Genomic DNA, 21,667 nt, shown 5'->3' with positions numbered 1-21,667 from the left:
AGTTTTAAACGATTGCCTTTGGATCTTGCAGCAATAAAGGAATTAAGAGAAGAGCTGGGGCATAAGTAGTTGAGGAAGAGCTTTGAAGAGCTCAAAGCTTGTCTCTCAGCAACAGAAATTGGTGCAGTAAAAGATATTATCTCAATCACCTTGTCTCTCTAATATCCTGGGACTGACATGGCTACAACACTGCTTACAGTCAATTTAAATGTTCATAGATTCTATTCAATCATCTAGGCTGACCTCCTGCCTAACACAGCCCAGAGAATTTCACCCAATTACCCCTGTATTGAGCTCAAGTGAAAATGCATTGCTCTGTGTCATGTCATCTGATCTCATCCTTGGTAATACAGCTTGGTCCTCTCTGAGGAGGAGAAATACCCCACTGGAGAGGATATCCTAGGTAAGGGGTAGGCAAACAAGCTGATTTTCAGTGGCACTCTCACTGCCCGGGTCCTGGCCATCGATCCTGGGGGCTCTGCATTTTAATTTAATTTTAAATGAAGCTTCCTAAACATTTTAAAAACCTTGTTTACAACAATAGTTTAGTTATATATTACAGACTTATAGAAAGAGACCTTCTAAAAACATTAAAATGTATTACTGGCACGCAAAACCTTAAATTAGAGTGAATAAATGAAGACTCGGCACACCACTTCTGAAAGGTTGCTGACTCATGCCCTAGGCTATACTCATGGACAGACAGGCATTTGTCTTTTCCCCTTCCCCCCACAACCTCCCCACTGAAGGTCATGTGGACTATCTGGGATGGGTATCCCAATACCAGGGCAGAATCCATGCAAGGTTTGGAAGCTGTCTGCTCAGTTTATATGCTCAGCACAGTCACTAGTCACAGTATTTATTGTGCCTTGAATTCCCCTGGTTGACTGATTAGTCCTGCTGGAAGATCTCTTTCTGCTTGGACTCCTTGACTGCATTGTACCCCTAGGTGGGTGACTGAATGTTAGGAACTGGAGATCTTATTTCAAACCTTCAACCTCTTGGTAAAAGTTCAGTCTCCCAGCGTTCCAGCCTGGAGCAGAATTGGAGAGGGGCAGCATAAGGACTGAGACCTGTTGGTTACGGCAGGGCGCCTTGGTGCTGAATCCATCCTGGGACAGAGGACTGAGGTGCCGCTCCTCTTGGCTGTATTAGTTGTACCCACGTCTGCACATGGCTGTCGTGATCTGAATGACACCGTGGCTCCTGCCAGGGCTTCTGATCTGCAGCTATGCAGTGCAGAGTCCCATTTAGGCCACCTAGCCCCTCAAATGCACGTTTACTGGAGCGTTGGCCACAGACAGTCCACACAGGTTCAGAAGCGTAAGCAGCACATTTGGGTCTGGGAGGCCTCGGGGTTAGTCCCCTCAGGGCTCACATGACTCGTTGGGGGCACCTTACCAACAGCACGTGTCCCCAGAGGAAGGCTGGCCACAGCCGCAGAGAGACATGCTGGCCATTTCCTACCTTGTGACGCTCTGCAGGATTTTCTGCTCATCCTGATCCAGGCACACGGCGAAGGAACAGTTGACCCCAATGATCTGGACCTTGTCTGCTTTTATCTGGGACACGCTGATCTGCTGCGAGAGACAGAAAGAAACGCCGCGAGTCAGGCTTGGAATGATCTCCAGCCAGCACAGCTTGGCCTTGTGGCATGTGCAGCCAGGGGCCAGGATCCCATTCACTGTATGTTGTGCCTTCTAGGGTATGTCTACACTCAGAGTTTGCCTAGATATACACGGGCTAGCTCTCCTCGAGCTAGTGGTGTAGCCGCGGTAGCTCAGGCAGCAGCGTGTCACGGGCTCGCTGTGCCAAACACAAACCCGCCTGAAACCAGTAGGTATGCACTGCGGTGGCTAGCCCGAGCCATTGCTCACTTTGACCCCTGCTACCCCAGCTGCACCACAATGAGAGCCAACCCGAGTACGTCTATGCAAGTTGGGACTCACAGCCCCAGCTCCAAATGTAGACTTGGCCTTAATGTCAGGGCTTGGCCCTGGAGGGGCAGGGCTGTGAGGCAATTCAAGAGGGAGGATTTCACGGGGTAAGAGACTCACCCTGGACTTTCACGTACGCATGGAGACATTTGTCTTCCTTACTCTAAAATAACACACTAGACTGGGTGTCCATGTTGGTGTAACCCATCACTGCGGGGGGGCGTCCAGTCCACTGAGGATACAAGTCTGTTAAGCTGCCTGCTTGGGGACGTCGTCCTTTAGCTCAAGCTGTAGCAGCTCGTTCTCTTAGCTCTAGAGTCCCCAGTTACGAGCAAGGGCCTCTTCTGGGATTTAAACTGCTGGCCTCACACGCTAACACAGAGGAACTTACCCAGCCTTGGAACACGCTCTGAAAGCGGGATTTACACAGCTATCTATTTACACAGCTGGATTTGGGTGCTAGAGGAAGAGAGGGCTCAGATGCTCCCTTCCAGGCCGTTAAAGTAACTGATCGGTTTAAAATACAGCGTGGCCAAGATTTTTTGAGAAGGGGCCCCATAATAAGGCCCCTCGGTCTTTAGGCACGTGCGTACGTGATCTGTTCTCAAATGTGCTGAACACTCGATAGCTTCCATGGACTTCCACAGAAGCTATGAGGTGCTCAGGCCACATCTGCCAGAGACAGCACCAAATCCCAGGCCCCCAACACACGACTGTTCACAGACCAAGTCGTCAGCCATCACACGGAGCAGTTATTCCCTACAGCTTCCCGACAAGCTCAGGTACCAGTGCTGGCCGGAGCCAGCAGTGTGTTGCTCCCTGAACACCTGCTGTGCTGGCAGGACGCACATGCCAGCCTGACTTCCAGGTGCTGATATGGCCCTGGGTACACAACAGGGAACTCTTCCAGCTGCAGCTTTGCCTGGGGTTTTCCCTCTGCCACCTGGCATCCTAGTTCTCATTGTACTGGTGCTACCCCAAGCAGGACTCCCTAAGCCATGAGACTCAGCTGCGGCTGCACAGGCTTGCTTGGCACAGCAAATACAGGCCATGGCTAGGCACACACAGGGCCTTTCTGCCAGTCTGGAAGTGAGGGCTCCAGAGTTCATGGAGATGGCAACTGTGATGGGATCCGGGTGCAAGTTACTGGCCTCTCCGAAGCTCTCAAACCTTCTCCTCCCCCAACAGCGAACGAGCCACAGTTATTCCCTCCTTGCCAGCCTAGACGAGGATACAAATATGGCAAATCCAACTTACCTGATTGAAGCTTTTCTTTGACTTGGAGTTTTGCCTCTTGACGACCTCGGTTATGGTTAAAGTCAGACACTCCGTTTTCGAGTCTGGAACACAGGAGAGGGAGGTTTGCTTGGGTTATTCGAAAGGATTTGGATTTTAATTGAAATGGTCTCTCTGGCACCCAAGGCACAGAACTGCCACACCTCCAGCTTTGCTTGGCCAGTGGCAGGTAGCAAAGTTCAGAGTCTCTGAAGGGATGGGGTGGGGGGGAGAGAGTCAAGAAGGGATCTCTTGACCCCATTCTCCACCAAGTATCTCTAACAAGGATCCCTCATGCTGTCAGGATGGATATTGCACGAGGACAATATCCAAAATACACCTGCAACTCAAAGCAGTGTAGAAGTTAGCCCATACCAGATAGTCGGAGGGCTACCCTCAGTCTGATAACCCCTTTGAATGGGCCAGTCCAGGGGTCTCCATACAACCATGGAGCCTTAAAATGCCACCTGACTGTTGGAAAGGGAGATTATTACAGGAGCTTAGTATTATTATTATTGTTTGTTTGTATTGGAAATCCCCAGCTAGACACCACAGCATTCCAGGACTGTTGTGAGCCACAAGATCCCAAATCCCAGCTCTACAGGGTTAATTAGCTATCTTTGAATAAAGGGCACAAAACAAGAGATTGCTCTGCTGCCACCTACAACAGCCTCCAGCTATACAGCCTGAGCTAAATCAAACAGATGTTCCTTCCATTCCTTCCCTCCTCCCTCCCCCCAGACAGACAGAGAGAGAAAACCAGAAAAGCAGGCAGAAATACTTAGCATTATCCAGCCTCAAACATGATCCAGCTTTACAAACATTACCCTGAAAACCAATTAACTTCATTAAGGGCTAAAAAAAATTGGATCTACAAAAGAGACAATTGCAACATTGTCTGGAACAAATTCTCGCTCCCTCCATAGCTGGTGTAGGCCAAGTGACCTAAAAACTTTCATGTCTTCACTAAAGGCTTGACACCTTTCAGCTGTTTTGTGAGCAGCTGGTGTCTGGAGCTGCAGTGACATCCTGTGGCCAGAGCAGTGAATGTGAAAGATAATCCCAGATTTCTGTGGCATGTAGGGAATTCAAGTGCGATGGGAAAAGCTCTCCCTAGACATCTCATAGCCTGCAGAAAGACACCACTCAGCTTGCAGGCAGATGAGCAAGTTAAGCTCCAGAAATAGAACAGAAATATACAGCTTTGTAATATTTGCAGCCTGTTACGTGGTGGTGGTGAACAAAAAATAAGTGATAGCAACGCTTCAGCTTTTCCAGGGGGAGGGAGGGAGAGAGGGAGGTGTCTGAGCTGATGGGAGAGTTTTAGATGGAGAGGCTCCGAGAGCGCTAGTTCATTGGCTATTGCTCCATCTGAATGGTTGGTCCCAATTGCTGCCTGTATAGCAAATTTACATGTGCCAGGCGCATCACATGGAGCATTTTAGTGAAACAGAATAATACACGATCTTCTCAAGCGAATCTGCTGAAGCAGCTCTGCGTTCAAGCAAGGCTACAGTGCGGAAACATTTAACATGGTGGCTCAGGGCACGTTGTACTACCGGGGGTCTAAAGAAAGGAAGAAATTTAACCAACAAAACAAACACACAGACCCAACTGCTGTGGGGGAGCAGCGAGGAAATGAGAGCACTGGCCTACTGGGAGTTCAATTATTAACACTACTGGGGAGCCTCAGCTGCTAAGGACGGCAGGACAGACAGATAAAAGCCTAAGCACACGTCTCCCTGGTTCTTACATTGCACCTACAAGAGCATTATTTTCTTTGGTGCTTCTACTTAGGTGCTGTGCAGCCTCCAATGGCCACCTCTCTACTGCAGCCAATTCCTGCTCTGGTCATCTTTGGCGAAGAAACCCCAAACAAGGGCAAACCCACCAGGACTCATGTTTGGTACAACCCCAAAACTCAAGCTGGGTTCACCCAGGGTCACGAGCCCAGCTCCTGGCAAAAGATCAGAGAAGCTCTGGATTTCAAACACCTCCCAAAGCTCTGGGTTGATTGGACCAAGCCCCACCTCCACCTTTGGTGAACCAGAGCACAGCTCTGCCTAATGGGAATTGCTAGACTAGGTCAGACTACTGGTCCGAGTCCAACGAGCTGCCTTCAACAGTGGCTAGTGCCAGGTGCTTCAAAGGATGGCACAAGAAATTCTGGAGTGGAGAATGTTATGCAAACTTCCACAGGGGAAGTTCTCCCTAACCCCAGACAGCAGGCTGTTGCTTCTATAGCCATGAGGTTACTATTCATATTATTTATTGGCGAGATCCCGGTCCGATACAGTTTGAATCCTGCTAAACTCTGGCTTCAGCATCCTCTGGCAGTGAGTTTTACAGGCTAGCTACTGTCAGCGTAAGGTACAGATGGATTTACCGTTCCGTCTGGCTTTGAAAACAGGACAGAGCTGAGTGTTATAATCCCCAGTACGTTACATTTCGTACCCTGCACTGAACAGGCCAGACAGGCTGTCCAATGGTCCCGACATAGTGAGTGTCCGCTACGGCTCTTGTGGAAGCGATACTGCTCAACCCCCTAATTAGCTGCCATAACCAGTGGGGCAGATCCCAAGCTTGGTGTGGTCTATATTTTTTCCCCCTGCATCAGCAACACTTTCATGTTCCCAGGGCAAAAAAGCTGCTTCAGTAACATGGAGTCTGAGCCTTGGCCTGAAGGGACCTGACCCATATCGGAGGAGCAGTTCAGCAACACAGCACCAAGGCTGCTAGGAGGTTGGCCGTCCCTTAAGTGGGCTCGGATGAACAGCCGCACAAGAGGAACTGAACGGCAACACCAAGAGCACGTTCTCCTTGGAATGGGCCTAGCCGTACCAGCCACAGCGGTGGGCTGAGATGTGAGCTGGGACACCCAGAAGTAAAGCGAAATGGGCCCAGGCCCCCCCCATTGCTGTAGGGCTGCTGCCATGAAGGGGAGGAATGTTAGTCCGCACAGGAAGGTCACAAACGATTATGCATTCAGGGACACCACGCCCCTCTGCTAATCTGGCAGTTCCCATGATGGTCCCATTTTCCCCTCTGGCAGCCCACCTGAGTGACAGGCAGTGTGGCAGGCTCTGGACTGTGTCACTGAATTGCTCCTTCTCAGATACGGGTCAGGTCCCTTCAGATTGAGCGAGGCAGGGATGGCAAGGAGATGGCTACTAGGCAGATTTCACCCCTGGAACATCTCCGCCCGGTAGTCCCTCAGCCGGCCCTGGGCCTCCCTCTGGACACAGCAGAGGTCTAGTTCATTCCAAGGACCCTATACAAAGTTATTCCAGGGCCAGGCAGAGCTTTGGGTCAAGTGCTTTAGCCAACAGGCCTGCAACCTCTCCCCAGGTTTCCACAGGCTCTTCCTGCCAGCCGGGCAGAGGGTCTGAATCCAGGGCTCTTACTAAGGGACAAATGTAACTATTCTCAGCACAACATTTCAACCAACAAAACATGCAGAAAAAAAACCTGCTTAGGAAAATCTATGCCCCGATCCTATGCACCATCCCATTCCTGGCCTTTGTTGCCTGTCCTAGGCGTGAGGTATGTTTATCCCATGTGCACCTGTCCACCATGCAGAATAGTTTTGGAAACAATATTTAAGCCCTGGCTCTGAGGTTTGTTAATGGGACACAGAAGCTTTCACCTCTGTGACCCATTTCATCCCAGATCGGGTCAGCACAGACTGAAGGTCGCCACCCTCTGATGGCTGGTCCGCTGCCTGCATGAGAGGAGTTGCTGGTCTCAATCCAGTTCCTAATGGAGAGACATTCATATCTCGGAGCCACATATGGCACCCTTTGGGGGAAGGCTCAGTGGAATGAACAGAGTGCAGTGCCCTTTCATCCCTGAAGACGGCCTTAAGGGTGGAGGGGACCTGAGGATGGTATGGCTTGTTTTGCCCCGAAGCACATAGGGCATCTCTAATATCTTCTCCTGCCTCTCTCTCTCTCTCTCTCTCTCTCTCTCTCTCACACACACACACACACACACTCTCTTCACCATGCCAGAAGCACCACCGCTGTCCACTTTCCATCCTCTCCCACTGCCCCGCGTAAAGGTTTAAGGGCACCAGCACTCACCTAGCTCTTCGTACTTTTTACAGGCCTTGCTGAGGTTGACGGAGGTGCAGACCTTTTCAACATTATTCCAGCGGCTCCTTCCACTGATTGCTGTCTACAGAGACGAGGCAAAAGTCAGAGAGACGGGTCACATTCCACCCAGATACTGCTCGGCTCATCTCTGACCTTCTTGCTGACATAGCTCAGAACTGGACCTACACTGAGCTGGATGGTCCTGGTACCTTTAGCAGCAGTTAAATGTACTTGCTGTGCACTCAAACTACCAGATGCCCAAGCTGCCCATTCATTCCAATAGTAGCTTAAAGCTCGATAGCCAAACAGGGCGCTGAATCGGCAACAACAGGATTGGTATAAGCAGGTGGAGATTGTTCTCAGGATTTTTACTACTTTAGTAAGGAAATCCACCAGCATGAAATAAGAGCCAGTATTTATATAGGGCCTACCACACTTCCTGTTCACTTGGACAGCACCATTGGTTATGCCAATAAATGAAGCAGAAAGTAAAGGACAGGGAGTCAAAGTGGTTTCAGCTCATTTAGGCTGTGATCCAGCAAGGCATTTAAGTCCACATTTAACTGTAAGCACCAGACTAGATCATTGAAGCCAACTCATGGGCTTAATGTCAAGCACAGGTCAAAGTAATTTGCTGGATCTACTGAAATGCAGCAAACACTGTTAGGGTTTGTCAGGTGCCGGAAGACTGCAAATTGCCACTATCCTTCAGAAATTCAGAGCCTCAAACATCACCTCATTTTGGTTTCTTTTGGTCTCAGATGAGGTTCCCTTCATGTTCCAGAAACAAACACATGGAGGAGATGAGTGGGGGAGGGGGGAAGAGATAGCTCAGTGGTTTGAGCATTGGCCTGCTAAACCCAGGGTTGCCCCAACAGGGAGAATCAATTAATTCAAAGAATCCCCCTTATCAGGCAACATGGCCATAAAGAACCTCTCTGCATTGCAAGTGGAAGAATATGTGGAGACCTGGTTACAGCACAGACTCTCCAGGGCTGTACCACAGCTCAGTATTAAGTTTAAAGTCCTGTCTACACTTCAAAACATATTCATGTTGTAACGAGGTTTCCAGACATGACAGCCTGTCAGATCTCCCTCTCCATGCACAACCTATACCTGAAGGCAAAAACCCCCCACGATGCACCTGGTTGTTCGGCAATATAGTATGAGGGATTCCTTCCCTACCCTGCAGAGAGGAAAGATCAGCTTCCACCCTGAATCACAAGATATTCTCCCCCATCCCTCATCAACTGATATTAACACACTCTCCTAATCACAGAAATGTAGGGCTGGAAGGGACCTCAAGAGGTCATCTCGTCCATCCTCCAATGCTGAGGCAGGACCAGAGCTAGACCATCCCAGACAGGTGTTTGTCCAACCTGTTCTTAAAAACCTCCAATGACAAGGATTCCACAGCCTCCCTAGGGAACCTGCTCCAGTGCTTTAGGTTAATATCTAACCTAAATCTCCCTTGCTGTAAACGACACCAATCATGTCTTGTCCTGCCCTTGGTGGACATGGAGAACATTTGATCACTTTCTCTTTGTTGTCTTTAGAACATCCCTTTGAAGACTGTTATCAGGTTGCCCCCTCAGCTTTCTCTTCTTCAGATTAAGCATGCCCATTGTAGCTCTCCCAGTTGTGTTTATTTCTCTCTCCACTTAAAGAGATTTTCTTCATATACCCTACTAAAATCTCTGACTCAGTGGAGGTCTACACAATGCTGAAGAAGTTCCTGCAGCCTCTGTCCCCATGGGACTACCACCCAGTTACCTTGCTATGGACGATTTGTAGTGTTAGAGGGATTGCTTCTCTGTCGCCGTCTATTCCCAGCCTTTTGCTGCCTGGACCTTTGTAATACAAACAGAAGCTAAAGTCACACAACAGCCTTTTCTCTCCCCGCCCTTCAATACATGTTCACACCAGTCCCTCTCCCCTTAGGAAAAGCTGCCCCGTTTCTGAGGAGTTCAGCTTCTCGCTCTCTCTCAAGTCATGGTGACCGCAGAACAAGTGGCCTTAGAGTATGTCGGCTTGCTACAAAGCAGAATGGGGCATCACTACAGATGGGCGAACAAGTTCAGAGGAAAGACCAATCACCCCTCCTGTTGCGTGTGGTGGTTTGGCTGATAAAGACTGTGGCCTATTAAGGACAGAGCTAACACCACCAAATACTTTACTTCAGACCATCCTCAGGACTCGAACCGTGGGCTTATGGGGCTCTACTATTCCATCCCAGGCCAGACACCCATTCCCACTTCCAGAAATCATTTCTTTGTCAAAATATGCTGTTCAGTATACCCATGATAGCCAAGCAACGTAAAGGGGATCAGTGTTAACCTGTTACATTGTATCAAACGCCTCCCACTTGTTTTATTGGAATGTGACAGAGGAGCAAAAAGGAAAATTATAGTTTGCTTAAAAGCGGCCTCACGTGAATAAGCTAATGGGGGATTTTCAGCATAAAACACAATAAGTAGCTGGAGACCTCACCACAGAATGAAAAAAATAAATTAAATTGGCAGGAGCTGTTGGGTAAGTGTTGGGTCTTGGGGAAAATACAAAGCTGTAAAGGGCTGGTTTACCAGCTGGGCTTCCTTTTTTGTTGTTGTTGCATATTTGTACCCATCATAAATTGGGCTTTAAATTTTGTGCCTCAAGTTCCCTGATGCTTTTTCCAGACAAAATTATTGCAGGTGCAAAAGGGTGGGCACAAAACTGCATCATCAAAACCCAGTTCAAAATCATGCCCTAACTGTTTAAAGCTGAAAATGGTTGATGGGTTGATAAGTCCATAGTTATGGGGATATGACCAACTAGTTAAATGGAGAGCACTTTGTAAGTTCTGCTTGGAGACAGTAAGAGGAAATTAGGGCACAGAAAAGGAATCAGTGTCAAAAGAAAAAACAAATTAATAATGTGTTTGCTAGAGTCTCTGTGTGCTGCACAGAGCTCCAAACAGAACGTGGTCTCTGGTAAACAAGTGAGACAAAATTGGAACTGAAGCTGTGTGGATGCCTGCTTGTGTGTATGTGGTTGTAGCTGTTTTCTACTAAACAATATTTCCTGTTTTAAAAGATCTATGAATCTATCTGTTTCTTTCCTTTGCCTAATTAAGGCTTACAAGAGTATAACCAAGAGATTTTATAACTGAAGTATCAAGAGAGAAAGAGAAACTGTGAGTAAAGGCCAAAAAAAAAAAAGAAAGAAAAAGGAAGCGCTGGCTTCCAAGACACTGTACTGTACCAGGACCCGATGAAGGGGAAAGAACCTGTTTTTAGCTATGCTAAAATAAATTAACTTTGGATCAAGGGAAAAGTAACAAAAAACGTCTTTGAGAAGCAGAAATCGTAAAGACTGTTACAGAAGGGAAAATGTAGGTTTCATGATGCTTTAGTTTCCAGGTTTGTAAAAATCGCTTTCTATATCCTAGCTCACTGACCGCAGAGTTTATTGGAGCAACACTCTCCCCAGCCATCTGCAATCCAACCTAAATGTGAATCCGATTTCTCTGTGCAGTTCATCTGGGTTTTTCTAGCTCCCCTAAGGAGCTGGTTATTAAGCGTTCACCATCAAATCTATTTGTGCCCAGATTTCTAAAGCTGCTATTGTATCACTACAGAACCTGTGAAGCATGAGGCTTTAGGAAAGCAAGGAAACATGTGTGTCCAGATCTGATACCTACCCGACGCCCTGATGGCCCGTGTGGCAGCCGAGTGGCCCAGTTCGAGGGAGTGAATGAAGACCTCAGTCTTCTTCTCACCACCAATGAAGGTTAGCTGTTGGGGGAGAGGGAGAAGAGAGAGATGCGCTATGAATACGCTGCATAATGAGCGAGCCGGGCATATTCCTAATAGCATAATGCCTTCAAATGAAGCAGTGCAAGGAAAGAGAACCCCCCAAGCTAGAAAATCCTAGCAGTGCACGTCACAGCAACCCGACAGCAGCATTCCTACTCTGAGAAATGCCTGCTACCATTACTACCTATATATTCATCCCACGCCCATCACCTGGTTATCAGAGCACCAGGATGACAAGAACCTTCCTCTCAATCTCTGCATGCCGGACATAGCAGGCTTTGGGGAACAGGCTCCTAGCAGGGATTTCAGAAAGCAAAGCATGTGTGTAATTGTTAGCACTGGTGAGAGCCACACGTATAAGGGGAAAGGAAGACAAGTTAGCTGAGAAGTTGTCCATGGGACACCCAATCTCTCTTAGGGACCAGGGTATCAGGAGAGAGCAGAGTGGAGAGGTTGGAGACTTTATGGTGTGATCTGAACTATACTTCAACCATCCCCAGGGAGCTGGGAACCACTGCATTCTACAACAGCAGCAGGTCGGTTTCTCTGGAGGTTGCTGTTAGTTAATAGGCGCTCCTGCAGAGCTTTATCACCCAGGAGCCTCCTACACCCACTCCATCACCAGGATCAGCAGGGGCATCAGTCCATCATGAGCCATTAGCTAATGCAGGAAGGGGCAATTGCATACCAGGCTCTACCATGGTGATAAAGCAGAAGGAGATGGATGTGACTAATGGAAGCACACAGAGGCATGCACAAGGAGGGGCAAGCAGGGGCACTGCTGCCCCCCGCTCAAATCTCTGTGTGTTCCTGAAGCCCGGGAGGGAGGAAGCAACAGGGCGGTTGCTGGCTGAGCTCCTCCTCCCCCCATCTCTATAGCTGCAGCCTGCTGCTTCTGCTTCCCTGCTGTTGGAGTCCCATGTGTTGCCTCTGCCTCCAGCCCCTGACTCACCTCAGTGGGCATCTGCAGAGCAGGCAGCAGCGCTGGGACTCCAGCAGCAGGGAAGGAGAAGCAGCAGGCTGCAGCTGTAGGGGTGGGGGGAAGGACCCTGCAGCCAGCTGCCTGGCTGCTTCCTCCTTGTCAGGGTTGGAGGGACATGGAGAGTGCCTCCTGCAGGGGGAGCTGCTGCCACGTAATCTCTGCTGGGCATCCCTGCCAGAGGCATCCCGAGAAATGATGGTGGTGGGGGGGTCACGCAAACCTTTCATTTGTGTGTGTTTAACGTGCCCCTCCAAAAGCATTCAAATTTAAATTCCTGTGCATGCCCCTGGAAGCACAGCCTCACCAGCCCACAATAGCCAGGTGCGGGGAGGAACTGGCTGAACCCTTGAGCACCATGGTCATATCAGTCCTGAAGAGACCTTTGCCTCGTAGAGGTTGATACTGGAGTCCTTAGTTGATCTATGCAGAGACAGAAGTGCTCACAAACCCCAGTGCAAGGTGGGATGGAAAGACCCAGTCCTGCGTACCTCTGTTTGGTAGAGCTGCAGCAGCACCGGGCGAGTAGCGAACCGGCAGTAGTAAAGCACCATGTCAGCCAAGATGGGTAGCTGCTCCCTGGACTCCTCTGTAGGCTCCACCTCGGGTTTGGCAGATTGCTGGCATAGGCACAAGGAGGTGAAATGAAAACCCGCTCTGCACCTGCTGTTCAGCACAGGGCTGGGGGGCCGTGGGTGCTGGGGAAAGGTGCTGGAGTCGCAGCCCTGGAGACTAAAACCCTTTGAACAGGTGCAGCGGGCCAGGCGAGTTCCCTCACAGACATACCTCCACCCCATCTTGCTGGGACCGGGTCAGCCTCCTCGGCCACTCTGCTGAGACTGTCGCCCAGGGGGTGACCAATGTGGGGCGTAACAGCGAGAACACAATTTGCGCCCTGGAGTTTCCCCCAATGTCTCCCTATTGGCCAGTTAGTCTCCTAATGCACAGTAGGGGTGATGGGGATGCTGGCCTCCAGTGCATTGTCCTGTGAACAGACTCACAGAAGAGACAGAGCAACAGGGTGGGTCAGGCTGGAACCAGCCGCTCCCCAGAGGCAGGCAACGTTCACCCCCAGGAGAGCCTCAAGCTGGCTCCCAACCTGGATCTCGCAGGACAGCTCAAAACTAGACCCATCCTGGAGCAGACCATTGGTCCAGCTGGTCCAACACTAGCAGCTGATGGTGGATACTCCAAATGAAGGGGAGAGACACCTCCCCCCCTCGCTCTATGTCAACACATGGAAAGGGGCAGTGGGGTAAGGACCCAAAGCCAAACTCACTTCCTCCTGAGCTCCCGGACATACCTGACACAGGACGTCCGTGGGCAAGTTAATCAGCCCGAAAACGTTGCGCTCGTACCATGGGTCCAACATCCCAATGTAGTGGGAGATATCGTTGGTGCTGCTTTGTGCCCCAGCTGAGCTGGATTCCTGAAACCAAACAGATAGAGTCACTCAGGGGATGTCTACACTGCAAATAAACACCTGCAGCTGGCCCACGTCAGCTGACTCAGGTGTGCAGGGCTCAGGCTATGTGGCTGTCTAACTGTGGTGTAGACATTCAGACTCAGGTTGGAGCCCAGGTTCTGGGACCTTGGGAGGTGAGATGGTCCCAGAGCTCAGGCCTGAACTTCTACATTGCAGTTAAACAGCCCTGTAGCCCAAGCCCAAGTCAGCGGACACGAGCCAGCCACCGATGTCCAGTTGTAGTGTAGACATACTCTCCTGGACTGGTTTATTTCATTTATTTTTCTTACTGCAAGTGAATTTTGAGCTGGCAGAAGGTATTGCACTAATGGCCATCGAGAGGGCAGGCTGCCTACAGAACAGACAGGGACAGGACAACCCTTGGCCTATTCAGTACTTGGCCTCTGCTGAGCCAGCCGCGAGGGGAATCAGTGAGGGCCAAGTGTGGCGCTGCTTGTGCGATGCAGGCAAGTCTCTACGCTAGGCAGGGCTGGCTCTGGCTTTTTTGCCACCCTAGGCAAAAAAGCCACCCACTGCCTCCCCCCGCCCCAGCCCGGCAGGGGAGGGCACCGAGCAATCCCCCACCGGCCGGAGTGCCGGGGGGAGGGCGGCAAGCCCGCCGCGGCTCTGCTCTCCCCGGCAGCCAGAGCGCCGGGAGCAGGGCGGAGAGCCCGGCTGGGGCTCTCCGCTCTCCCCGGCGGCCAGAGCGCTGTGGGGAAGGCGGAGAGCCCCCGGCGGCCAGAGCGCTGGGAGGAGGGCGGAAAGCCCAGCCAGGGCTCTCCACTCTCCCCGGCGGCCAGAGTGCCGAAGGGAGGGCAGAGAGCCCCCAGCGGCAGGAGCGCCGCAGGGAGGGCGGCGAGCCCAGTCGCAGCCCCGCTCTCGGGCCGAAGCGCCCCGCCACGCCGCGCCGTCCCCCTCCAGGCGCCGCCCCAAGCACATGCTTGGTGGGCTGGTGCTTGGAGCTGGCCCTGACAGTAGGAGCTGGTCCGACGGCAGGCACAGCACATACCATTTGCCCTGAGGCTCTCAGGTGAGGATCTCCTGGAGAAGGAGGCGGATGTGTCAGTGGTGCAGATGAGGTAAGGCAGCTCCTCTTCACTGGGATGTAGAAAAACTGCAGCTTGAAGTACCTTGTCAGTAATGGGCAATCGATTTCTTGTAGTCTAGAACAGGGGGAGGGAGAGAGGCCATTGTGTCAGCACGAATGAGGTGTGGCTAGTGTCAGGTACATAAGGCACGCACGCGATCCTGCCCACACACAAACAGTTGTGTGCACGGTGAGGGAAACAGCACAGGAGCGGCCCAACACTTTTTACTTAGCTTGTAAGCTCTCTGGGGCAGGGACCGTCCTTCTGTCAGATGTTCGCACAGTGCATCACACAAGGGGATCTGCACAACACCACAGCACAAGGCACTGCCACGTGCACCACGAAGGGACAGCACTGAGTGTTGTGAAGGATACATCATCGGGCCTCAGTCCTGGAAGCTAACAATGGGACCCCAATCCCCCATCATCGCCTCACAGCACAGTCTGCACCGGGGCACAGCCAGGGGATCTGGGACCACCTTTCATGGACATTAACAGAGCTACATCCATTGACACGAGCGGAGGCTCTGGCCCTTGGACTCCGTAAGGTGATGTGTAGTGGGAGGGCTGGGTAAACATGCACGAGGAATGGGAGCTAGGTTCCTCTGGCACCGTCCCACTCACCTAAGGTTCCTGTATGCCCGGGCCACTTTCCCTGAGATGCGGTCCGACCCGAAGACCACGACACGCAGCGTGGAGACCTTGGTGTCCTCGTCGTAGCTCAGGAAGGGCCTGCGCTGGATGCACACGTTCTGCGCTGCATGGCGCTGTGGGAGCCGCTGACTCAGCACGTGCTGGGGCAAGGAAAGAGCCCTCCGGGAGCGTGCTGGGATGCGGTGCTTGGCCTCCGGGTTGCACAGGCTCTCGGCCCGGCGCAGAGGCAGGGAGAGCGAACCAGTGTCGAGATAGTCCTTTACGTCTCTCCGCAAGACCAACTGGCTTTTGCTCTTGAACAGCTTGTAGATTTTGCTGGTCAGTCTCTGCCTCTGCTTGTGAAGTGTCGTCTCCTCTTTCAGGTCTGGCCTCACCGCCAGATCGAGAGAGCTCTCGTCGCTGTCTTCGGCATAGCCACTGTCCATGCAGTCCTTGAGGCTAGACACAAAGGACTTCAAGGACCTTCTGGAGACCACCGACAGCTCCGAAATGGAGTCCTTGGAAGTGGTGAAGAGAGACATCCGCGAATGCTTCGACGCCTCCTCTGATAAATCTGAGTACACAGAGTCCTTGGAAACCGCTGAAATGGAGGAAAGGAGCGAGTCTCTTTGTGGAGAACAGCCATCAGTTTCCGTCTCCTCTTCCTCCTCATCCTCCAAGAGCGCCGGCTTGAGAACATCGCACTCCTTGTCAAGTATGTCTCTGAGGATATCTGAAAGAATCAGAGTCAGCACAGAATCCTAAACAACACAAGATGGGAAGGGTATATCGGGTCTCCCAGTCCATCCACCCTAGGGCCAGTGAAGAACGGTCCTCTACAGTGTTTTCTCCAGTACTTTGTCCAGCCTCATATGACCCCAGTGGTGGAACTTCCATCACTTCCTTTCTGAGGCTGTCCCACACTAATACCAAATGCACTTGTGCCCAGAAGTCATCTTGTCAGAGGTTGTCAATGTTTTTTGACCAAAAAAGTGTTTTTGGTGGGGGGCGGGGGGAAGCAGTTTTGTCAAAATCTAAACACTTTAATGAAAACTGTTTGATTTCAATAAAATGTGTTATGCAAAAAAAGTTTGAAACAAAAGTCTGTTTTCTTTCAAATGGAAGTTTTTGTTTCATTTGTTTTCAAACACAAAAGTAAACAAACATTTGTTTCGCTTCCTTTCAACTTGGATTGTTAGCTTGTTCTTCTACTTATGGCCACACCCCATTAAAAAATGTATTTAACCAGCCAGGTCGGAAAGCGATAATGCCACCTAAAGGTGACTGGCTCCCTGACAAAAATGTACTCAGTGAGAAGAATGAAACAGACAAGCCCAGGGGAGGAGAAGGTGGGCCAACAATTTTCCAGAGCAATAGAATCGATGTAGCTTATTAGGGCCTGCTGGCATTGACTGCACAGCCTGCACAGAAACACAGAGATTTGCCATAAGCAGGGACTGGGAGTAAAAGAGAAGTAGCAGCTTCGCTTGCAAAATTGCCATGGGTGGGGAGGGGAGAGGACATTACCAGGCTAGGCACAAAAAAACCCTGTTCACCTGACCCTACTCTGAGGACAATGGAAAACCCCAGTGTTTTGGTGCCCAAAGGGTACGCCCCACACCGGAGCTGGAGGTGAAATTCCCCGCTCGGGTAGACATACCCACACTAGCTTTCATTGAGCTAGTGTGCTAAAAACAGAGCATGGCCACTGCAGTGCAAGGGGTTAGCCACCCCGAGTATGTACCCATCTGTAGTGGGGTGGCTACCCCGCTCCTAAAATAAAAGGGGTTAAAAGCAGCCCTGGAGAGGGCTGTGCCTGGGGATGGCTGATTGGGGAAGCAGCCGCAGCTGGGCCATGCCCCAATCAGGCTACAGCTGGCCTGTATAAAAAAGCTGTGAGCCAGAGGCCTAAAAGAAGTCTCTTTCCAGGCTGGGAGAGAGCAGGGCCTGGCTGTCTGCAGAAAGGGTACTGGGAGTGAAGTAGGGCTGGGGAAAGGCCAGAGGAGCAGGGGAGCTCTAGGCTGGCAACTCCCCAGGCTGCAGGGCCTGGTCCAAGCCCATAGAGGTACTGGGAGGCAGAGGAAGGCAGCAGGTCCGAACCCCCTTGCCTATGATGAGTGGCTTTTACACTGCAGTCTGCCCCAGGGAGCAGGGGCTTGGTGATGACTGGCAGTAGCCCAGACTGAGGCAAGGTGGGGATTAGAGGGTTGGGGGTTCCCAGAGAGGGGAGACCCACAGAGACTGGTGGGGGTATTGCCGGGGGCAGCCCCCGACCAGGTCCAGGAGGGACACGGGGGCCAGTGGCAGTGGGACACCGGCTTGCAGAGGGCGCTCTGAAGGCTGGAGAGCTAATTCCCTGAGACCACCAGCAGGAGGCGGCGCAGCGGTGAGTCCCGCACCATCACACCATCCTAGACTATAGGCACCGACTCAGCGGGGCTAGCCCTCCTGCTGTGGTGGTTGAACGTCTGTTTTTAGCACAGTCCTCAAACTGTGACTCGCACCTCCAGCTCCGGTGTGGCCTTCCGCCAAGGGAGCTAAACTTGCCCCCAAGCGGGCCACTACAATTTGGCAAAGTTGCTGTAGGACAGCTGGCCCATCTGCCCAGCCCTGGAAGGGCCGAGGCAGCGCCCCAAGTCTCTTTCAGACCCTTGCTCTGTGGTGTGGTTTATTCATTTGAACACAAAACTCGCCAAGTAACACAGAGTTATTTCCCAGACCCAAGCAGGGACCCAGGGGCCTTTCCCCTTGTGTCTCTCCCCACTCCTCCAGGACCTGCTAGGCGCCAACTTTCTTCCTGCAGCCCCCCTCCTCAACTGAGCCTTTTATGGCAATCACTGACCTCTCCCCAGCTGTGTCTGATAAGGAGCCAGGGCTGGCTGGCCACAGGCTCCCTGACCCTTAAAGGGGCACACCACCCTATTACAGTTGCATTATTATTAATTGTCTGTATAGTGGCAATACCTAGGTCCAGGTCCCCATTGTACTGGGCGCTGTACAGAGACAGAACCGAAAGGCAGCCCATGCCCCAGAGAACGTCCCATCGAAGTACTGGGTAGGTTCCAGTAACGTACATTTTCAGTATCAAGGGCCATTATTTCTCTTGACATTATCTACTTTCTAGGAACACAGGAAGGTACCAGATCAGCACAGAGCCAGGCCTCAGTCCTGCAAACACCCACATACATGCTTAACTTTAATCCTGCAAGGAGCACCAATGACTTCAACACATTTCAAATTAAGCACGTGTGTGTTTGCAAGATCAGGCCTCGAGAACCTCTCTGGTCTAGGATTCTGCCTCCGCCACTGGCCCCGTGCTTCTGAGGAAGTCAAACTCCCCACGATACAGCTCTCTTTGCACGCCTGTGCCATGGGGGCCAGGGGAGTTCTTCCTCAGCCAAGCTGGCAATCCGCTGTGGGTGAGTTTTAGCCTTACCGAAATTATCCTTGTCCCAGCTGTAAGAGTAGCATCGAGCAACGGGGATGGGGACAGTGTGGAGTTTACGCAACGGGGCCACCCCTGAGAAGAGAGAAGAGCAAGTGGCAAGTTAGGAACATAGAGTGAGAAGGCACCTCCTGCATGACTGAGTCCAGTCCCCTGCTATTGCAGGCCCCTCCATCTCATAATCCCATTCATACATTTATCTAGCTCCATCTCAAAACCATTTAGATTGTTCGCCTCCCCTCCTATTGGAAGGGCCATTACAGAACCTCTCTCCTCTGATGGTTAGAAACCGTCTTTTATGTCCAGCCTAAATTCATTCAGGACCAGTTTAAGTCAGCGCAAGCAAGCGTCAACTAAAGTGAAAAGTCCCAACATCAAGGCCCCTCTTCCACTTGTGAGCCCCTCCCCCCCCCCACTCCTCTCCAGCAAGTGATGTCACCAGCCATTCATCCTAACAGCCAGGGATGAATGTGTGAAGGAAAGAAGGTAGTGAATTCTCACTAGCTCCTCCCACAAAGTGAGCTCCACCCATGTAGGACAGCAACGTGAGAAGCTTCTCACCACAGACAATGCAAGTGTTAAACAAAACAGCCTCTGCCAAGCTCAGCTGGAGGGCTCCTTGGACTCTGTCCGCCCTCAACGGGGCTAAGATGCCGCTTTGTGCTCCATTCCGCCCCTCTGCCTTGTTGGGTCCAGAGATCAGGTTGGAATGGTACTCCCAAACTCCGCCCACAATCCATGCCACACTCCATCATGACACCACAATGAGCCATCGCTCACAGCCGATCACGCAGACCTTCACCATACAGCCAGGCATTCTCCTTGTGAGAGTGCTTTCAGCAGCAGTGAAAAAGTTCACAACATCGACGTTTAAAGCAATCCTTGCTAGGCATGAGTGTTGATACTCTGAGATGAATGGGGCAGTTCAGAGCTCTCAGAGCTATAATTTCAGGCTGTCTGCAGACCCAGGCAGCGGTCATTGTTACAATCGGTTTGTGTTTTGAAAGTTTTCTTCCTAACCATAAGGGTTAGAGACTTTTTTTTTTAAATAAAAGCTGAAATTCTGGTGCAGAAAAAGAAACAAGCAAGAAAAAAACCCCAAAGACCAGCTCATCATGAGGGAGTGAGCCAGAGCAGGTTTTTTGTTCTACTTTTGAAACGTAGTCCAAGGATTTCATGCTTCATAGCATTCACTCCTTATCTCTCAAAATAGAGCAGCTAACGTATATGACAGACCAGGCTAGAGAAAGAAAAGTAGAACATTGTATAAATTAGAACACCCCCACTCACTCTCATACCTGTGATCTTAGGAAAGCCTGCTTCAGCCCCAATGTCCTGCAGCATGGACTGCAGCTGTTCCCTGGCTGCGACAGGGTCGCTGGTAACAGCTGCCAGCTCCTGAGCTTCTGTGGTGTGAGAATGGATCTCTGAGAGCTCTTCTAAGGTCTTGGACTAAAGAGAGCACAGAGATTCAGAGACAGCTTGTCAACATGTGGATCTCTCTCCATGAAGCATAACCCACTTCTTCTAGAAAGACTCCTGGCCAGAGCTAAGTGAATCCCCCTTCTCCCCCCAACCCCCATGAATATTTTGGGGGGGAAATGTTTTAATTTCATTCAAATAAATCAATTTTTTTTGTTTGGGGGGGAAATTTAAACTATTTTAAAAAAATAAAATGGGAATTTTTGTTCACTTTGAATTTGAGGTCTCTTCTCTTCCCTCCCTCCTTCTTTGCCTTCTGCCCCCGTTTTTTCCAGTGGGTTAAAAAAATGAAAAGGCAGGGCAGGGCAAAGAAGTAAAGTAGTGAGAAAAAAGTGGGACTCCCTCCCCCCTCTCCCTGCACCACAAAAAAGTTTCAAAAAGTACTTTTAAAAGTTTCATTCTAAATTTAATTAAACAAAAGAAAGTATGACAACACATTTTTTTCCTTGAGAAATCCTTGTTGAAATCACGTTTTGTTTTGTTTTAAATTTTGATTGACAACTCAACCAGCTCTATTCATCACCGTTTCCCATTGTTTCATTGTAAAATAATGGGAATGAATAGTTGTTTCTACCTTCTGAATTGAACTGCTGCGAGATCTCACCTCCCCCTTGCAACTCACGAGACAATTTACATTCATGCAGCATCCCCAGAAGCACTGTGCAACCAAACTGGTCCGTGAATTGCACAAGGGTCAGCATGGAAATGCAGCCATCTCTGGGATGGAGACCACTGCTTAACAGCGCACAGAAAAATCACCCTGTGTGCCGGGGATAGAATTGCTCTCGTTTAAAGGCCTCCATGCAGAACGCAGGACTCACTCTACCTTCAGGATGTTCTGTAAGCTGCCCATATCGCACTTGGTCCCAAAAGTGGCCTGGTAGATATGTCCAATTAGCATGACGAAGGTGCTGTGCTGGGTGTGCTCCATGGTGCTCATCTTCTTGGCAACAGACAGGTATTCGCTCTGAACCTCAGAGGGGTTGAGTAGTAGAACCGTGCTAAGGGCAACATGGGATGGTGGTTAGTGAGCGTAAGATAAAAATCAACTCACTGCAGCTCCAGGGTTAATTAAACAGCCCCCTGCAAACTGGACCTGACATGGGAATAGATATAATAAATAATAATTGCACTGTTAGCAAGACCTGGGGAGCAGAGGAACTTGGGAGCTTTGTGTTGGATTTGATCAATTCCAAACTATTCCACTCACCAGATGGTGAAATTCTTCCACATTACAGGAACATGGAGCCTGAGAGAAGCCCTTCACCTCATTATCCCAGTTTACCGTACACACACAGCACTGCCAAGCTCTCCCTCTCTGCACCCTTATGCACTGTCAGCAATGGCATCTACAGACCAGCTTTGCCCTGCCAGTGCTTGGCAGATGGGCCCCAGCACTCTGGTCCCTGGGCTTCCCATCAGCACAAGCTGCCAACTGTGCCAGGCCACAAGCTGTTTTACCAAAGCACAGGC

At 50.7% G+C, this 21,667-nt stretch overlaps 1 protein-coding gene across 2 annotated transcripts in view; it reads right to left on the bottom strand.

Annotated features, from left to right (window-relative positions):
* The window catches only part of PIK3R5 (phosphoinositide-3-kinase regulatory subunit 5), a 107,987-nt gene that overhangs the window by 2,166 nt on the left and 84,154 nt on the right, over positions 1-21,667 (bottom strand). For both annotated transcript variants that reach the window (XM_054047482.1, XM_054047481.1), the window contains exons 7-18: positions 21,021-21,195; positions 20,011-20,164; positions 18,704-18,787; positions 15,259-16,000; positions 14,557-14,710; positions 13,386-13,511; positions 12,574-12,702; positions 10,989-11,082; positions 9,080-9,156; positions 7,295-7,388; positions 3,195-3,277; positions 1,468-1,580 (exon numbers count right to left, since the gene is read on the bottom strand). In XM_054047482.1, the coding sequence (XP_053903457.1) occupies positions 1,468-1,580; positions 3,195-3,277; positions 7,295-7,388; positions 9,080-9,156; positions 10,989-11,082; positions 12,574-12,702; positions 13,386-13,511; positions 14,557-14,710; positions 15,259-16,000; positions 18,704-18,787; positions 20,011-20,164; positions 21,021-21,195 (2,025 nt within the window). The remainder of the gene's footprint in view (positions 1-1,467; positions 1,581-3,194; positions 3,278-7,294; positions 7,389-9,079; positions 9,157-10,988; positions 11,083-12,573; positions 12,703-13,385; positions 13,512-14,556; positions 14,711-15,258; positions 16,001-18,703; positions 18,788-20,010; positions 20,165-21,020; positions 21,196-21,667) is intronic.

The sequence above is a fragment of the Malaclemys terrapin genome, chromosome 13 (genome assembly GCF_027887155.1).
Source record: "Malaclemys terrapin pileata isolate rMalTer1 chromosome 13, rMalTer1.hap1, whole genome shotgun sequence".
Taxonomy (NCBI): domain Eukaryota; kingdom Metazoa; phylum Chordata; order Testudines; family Emydidae; genus Malaclemys; species Malaclemys terrapin.
Note: the sequence above shows the minus strand (reverse complement) of the source record. Positions and strands in the feature narration are given on the sequence as shown.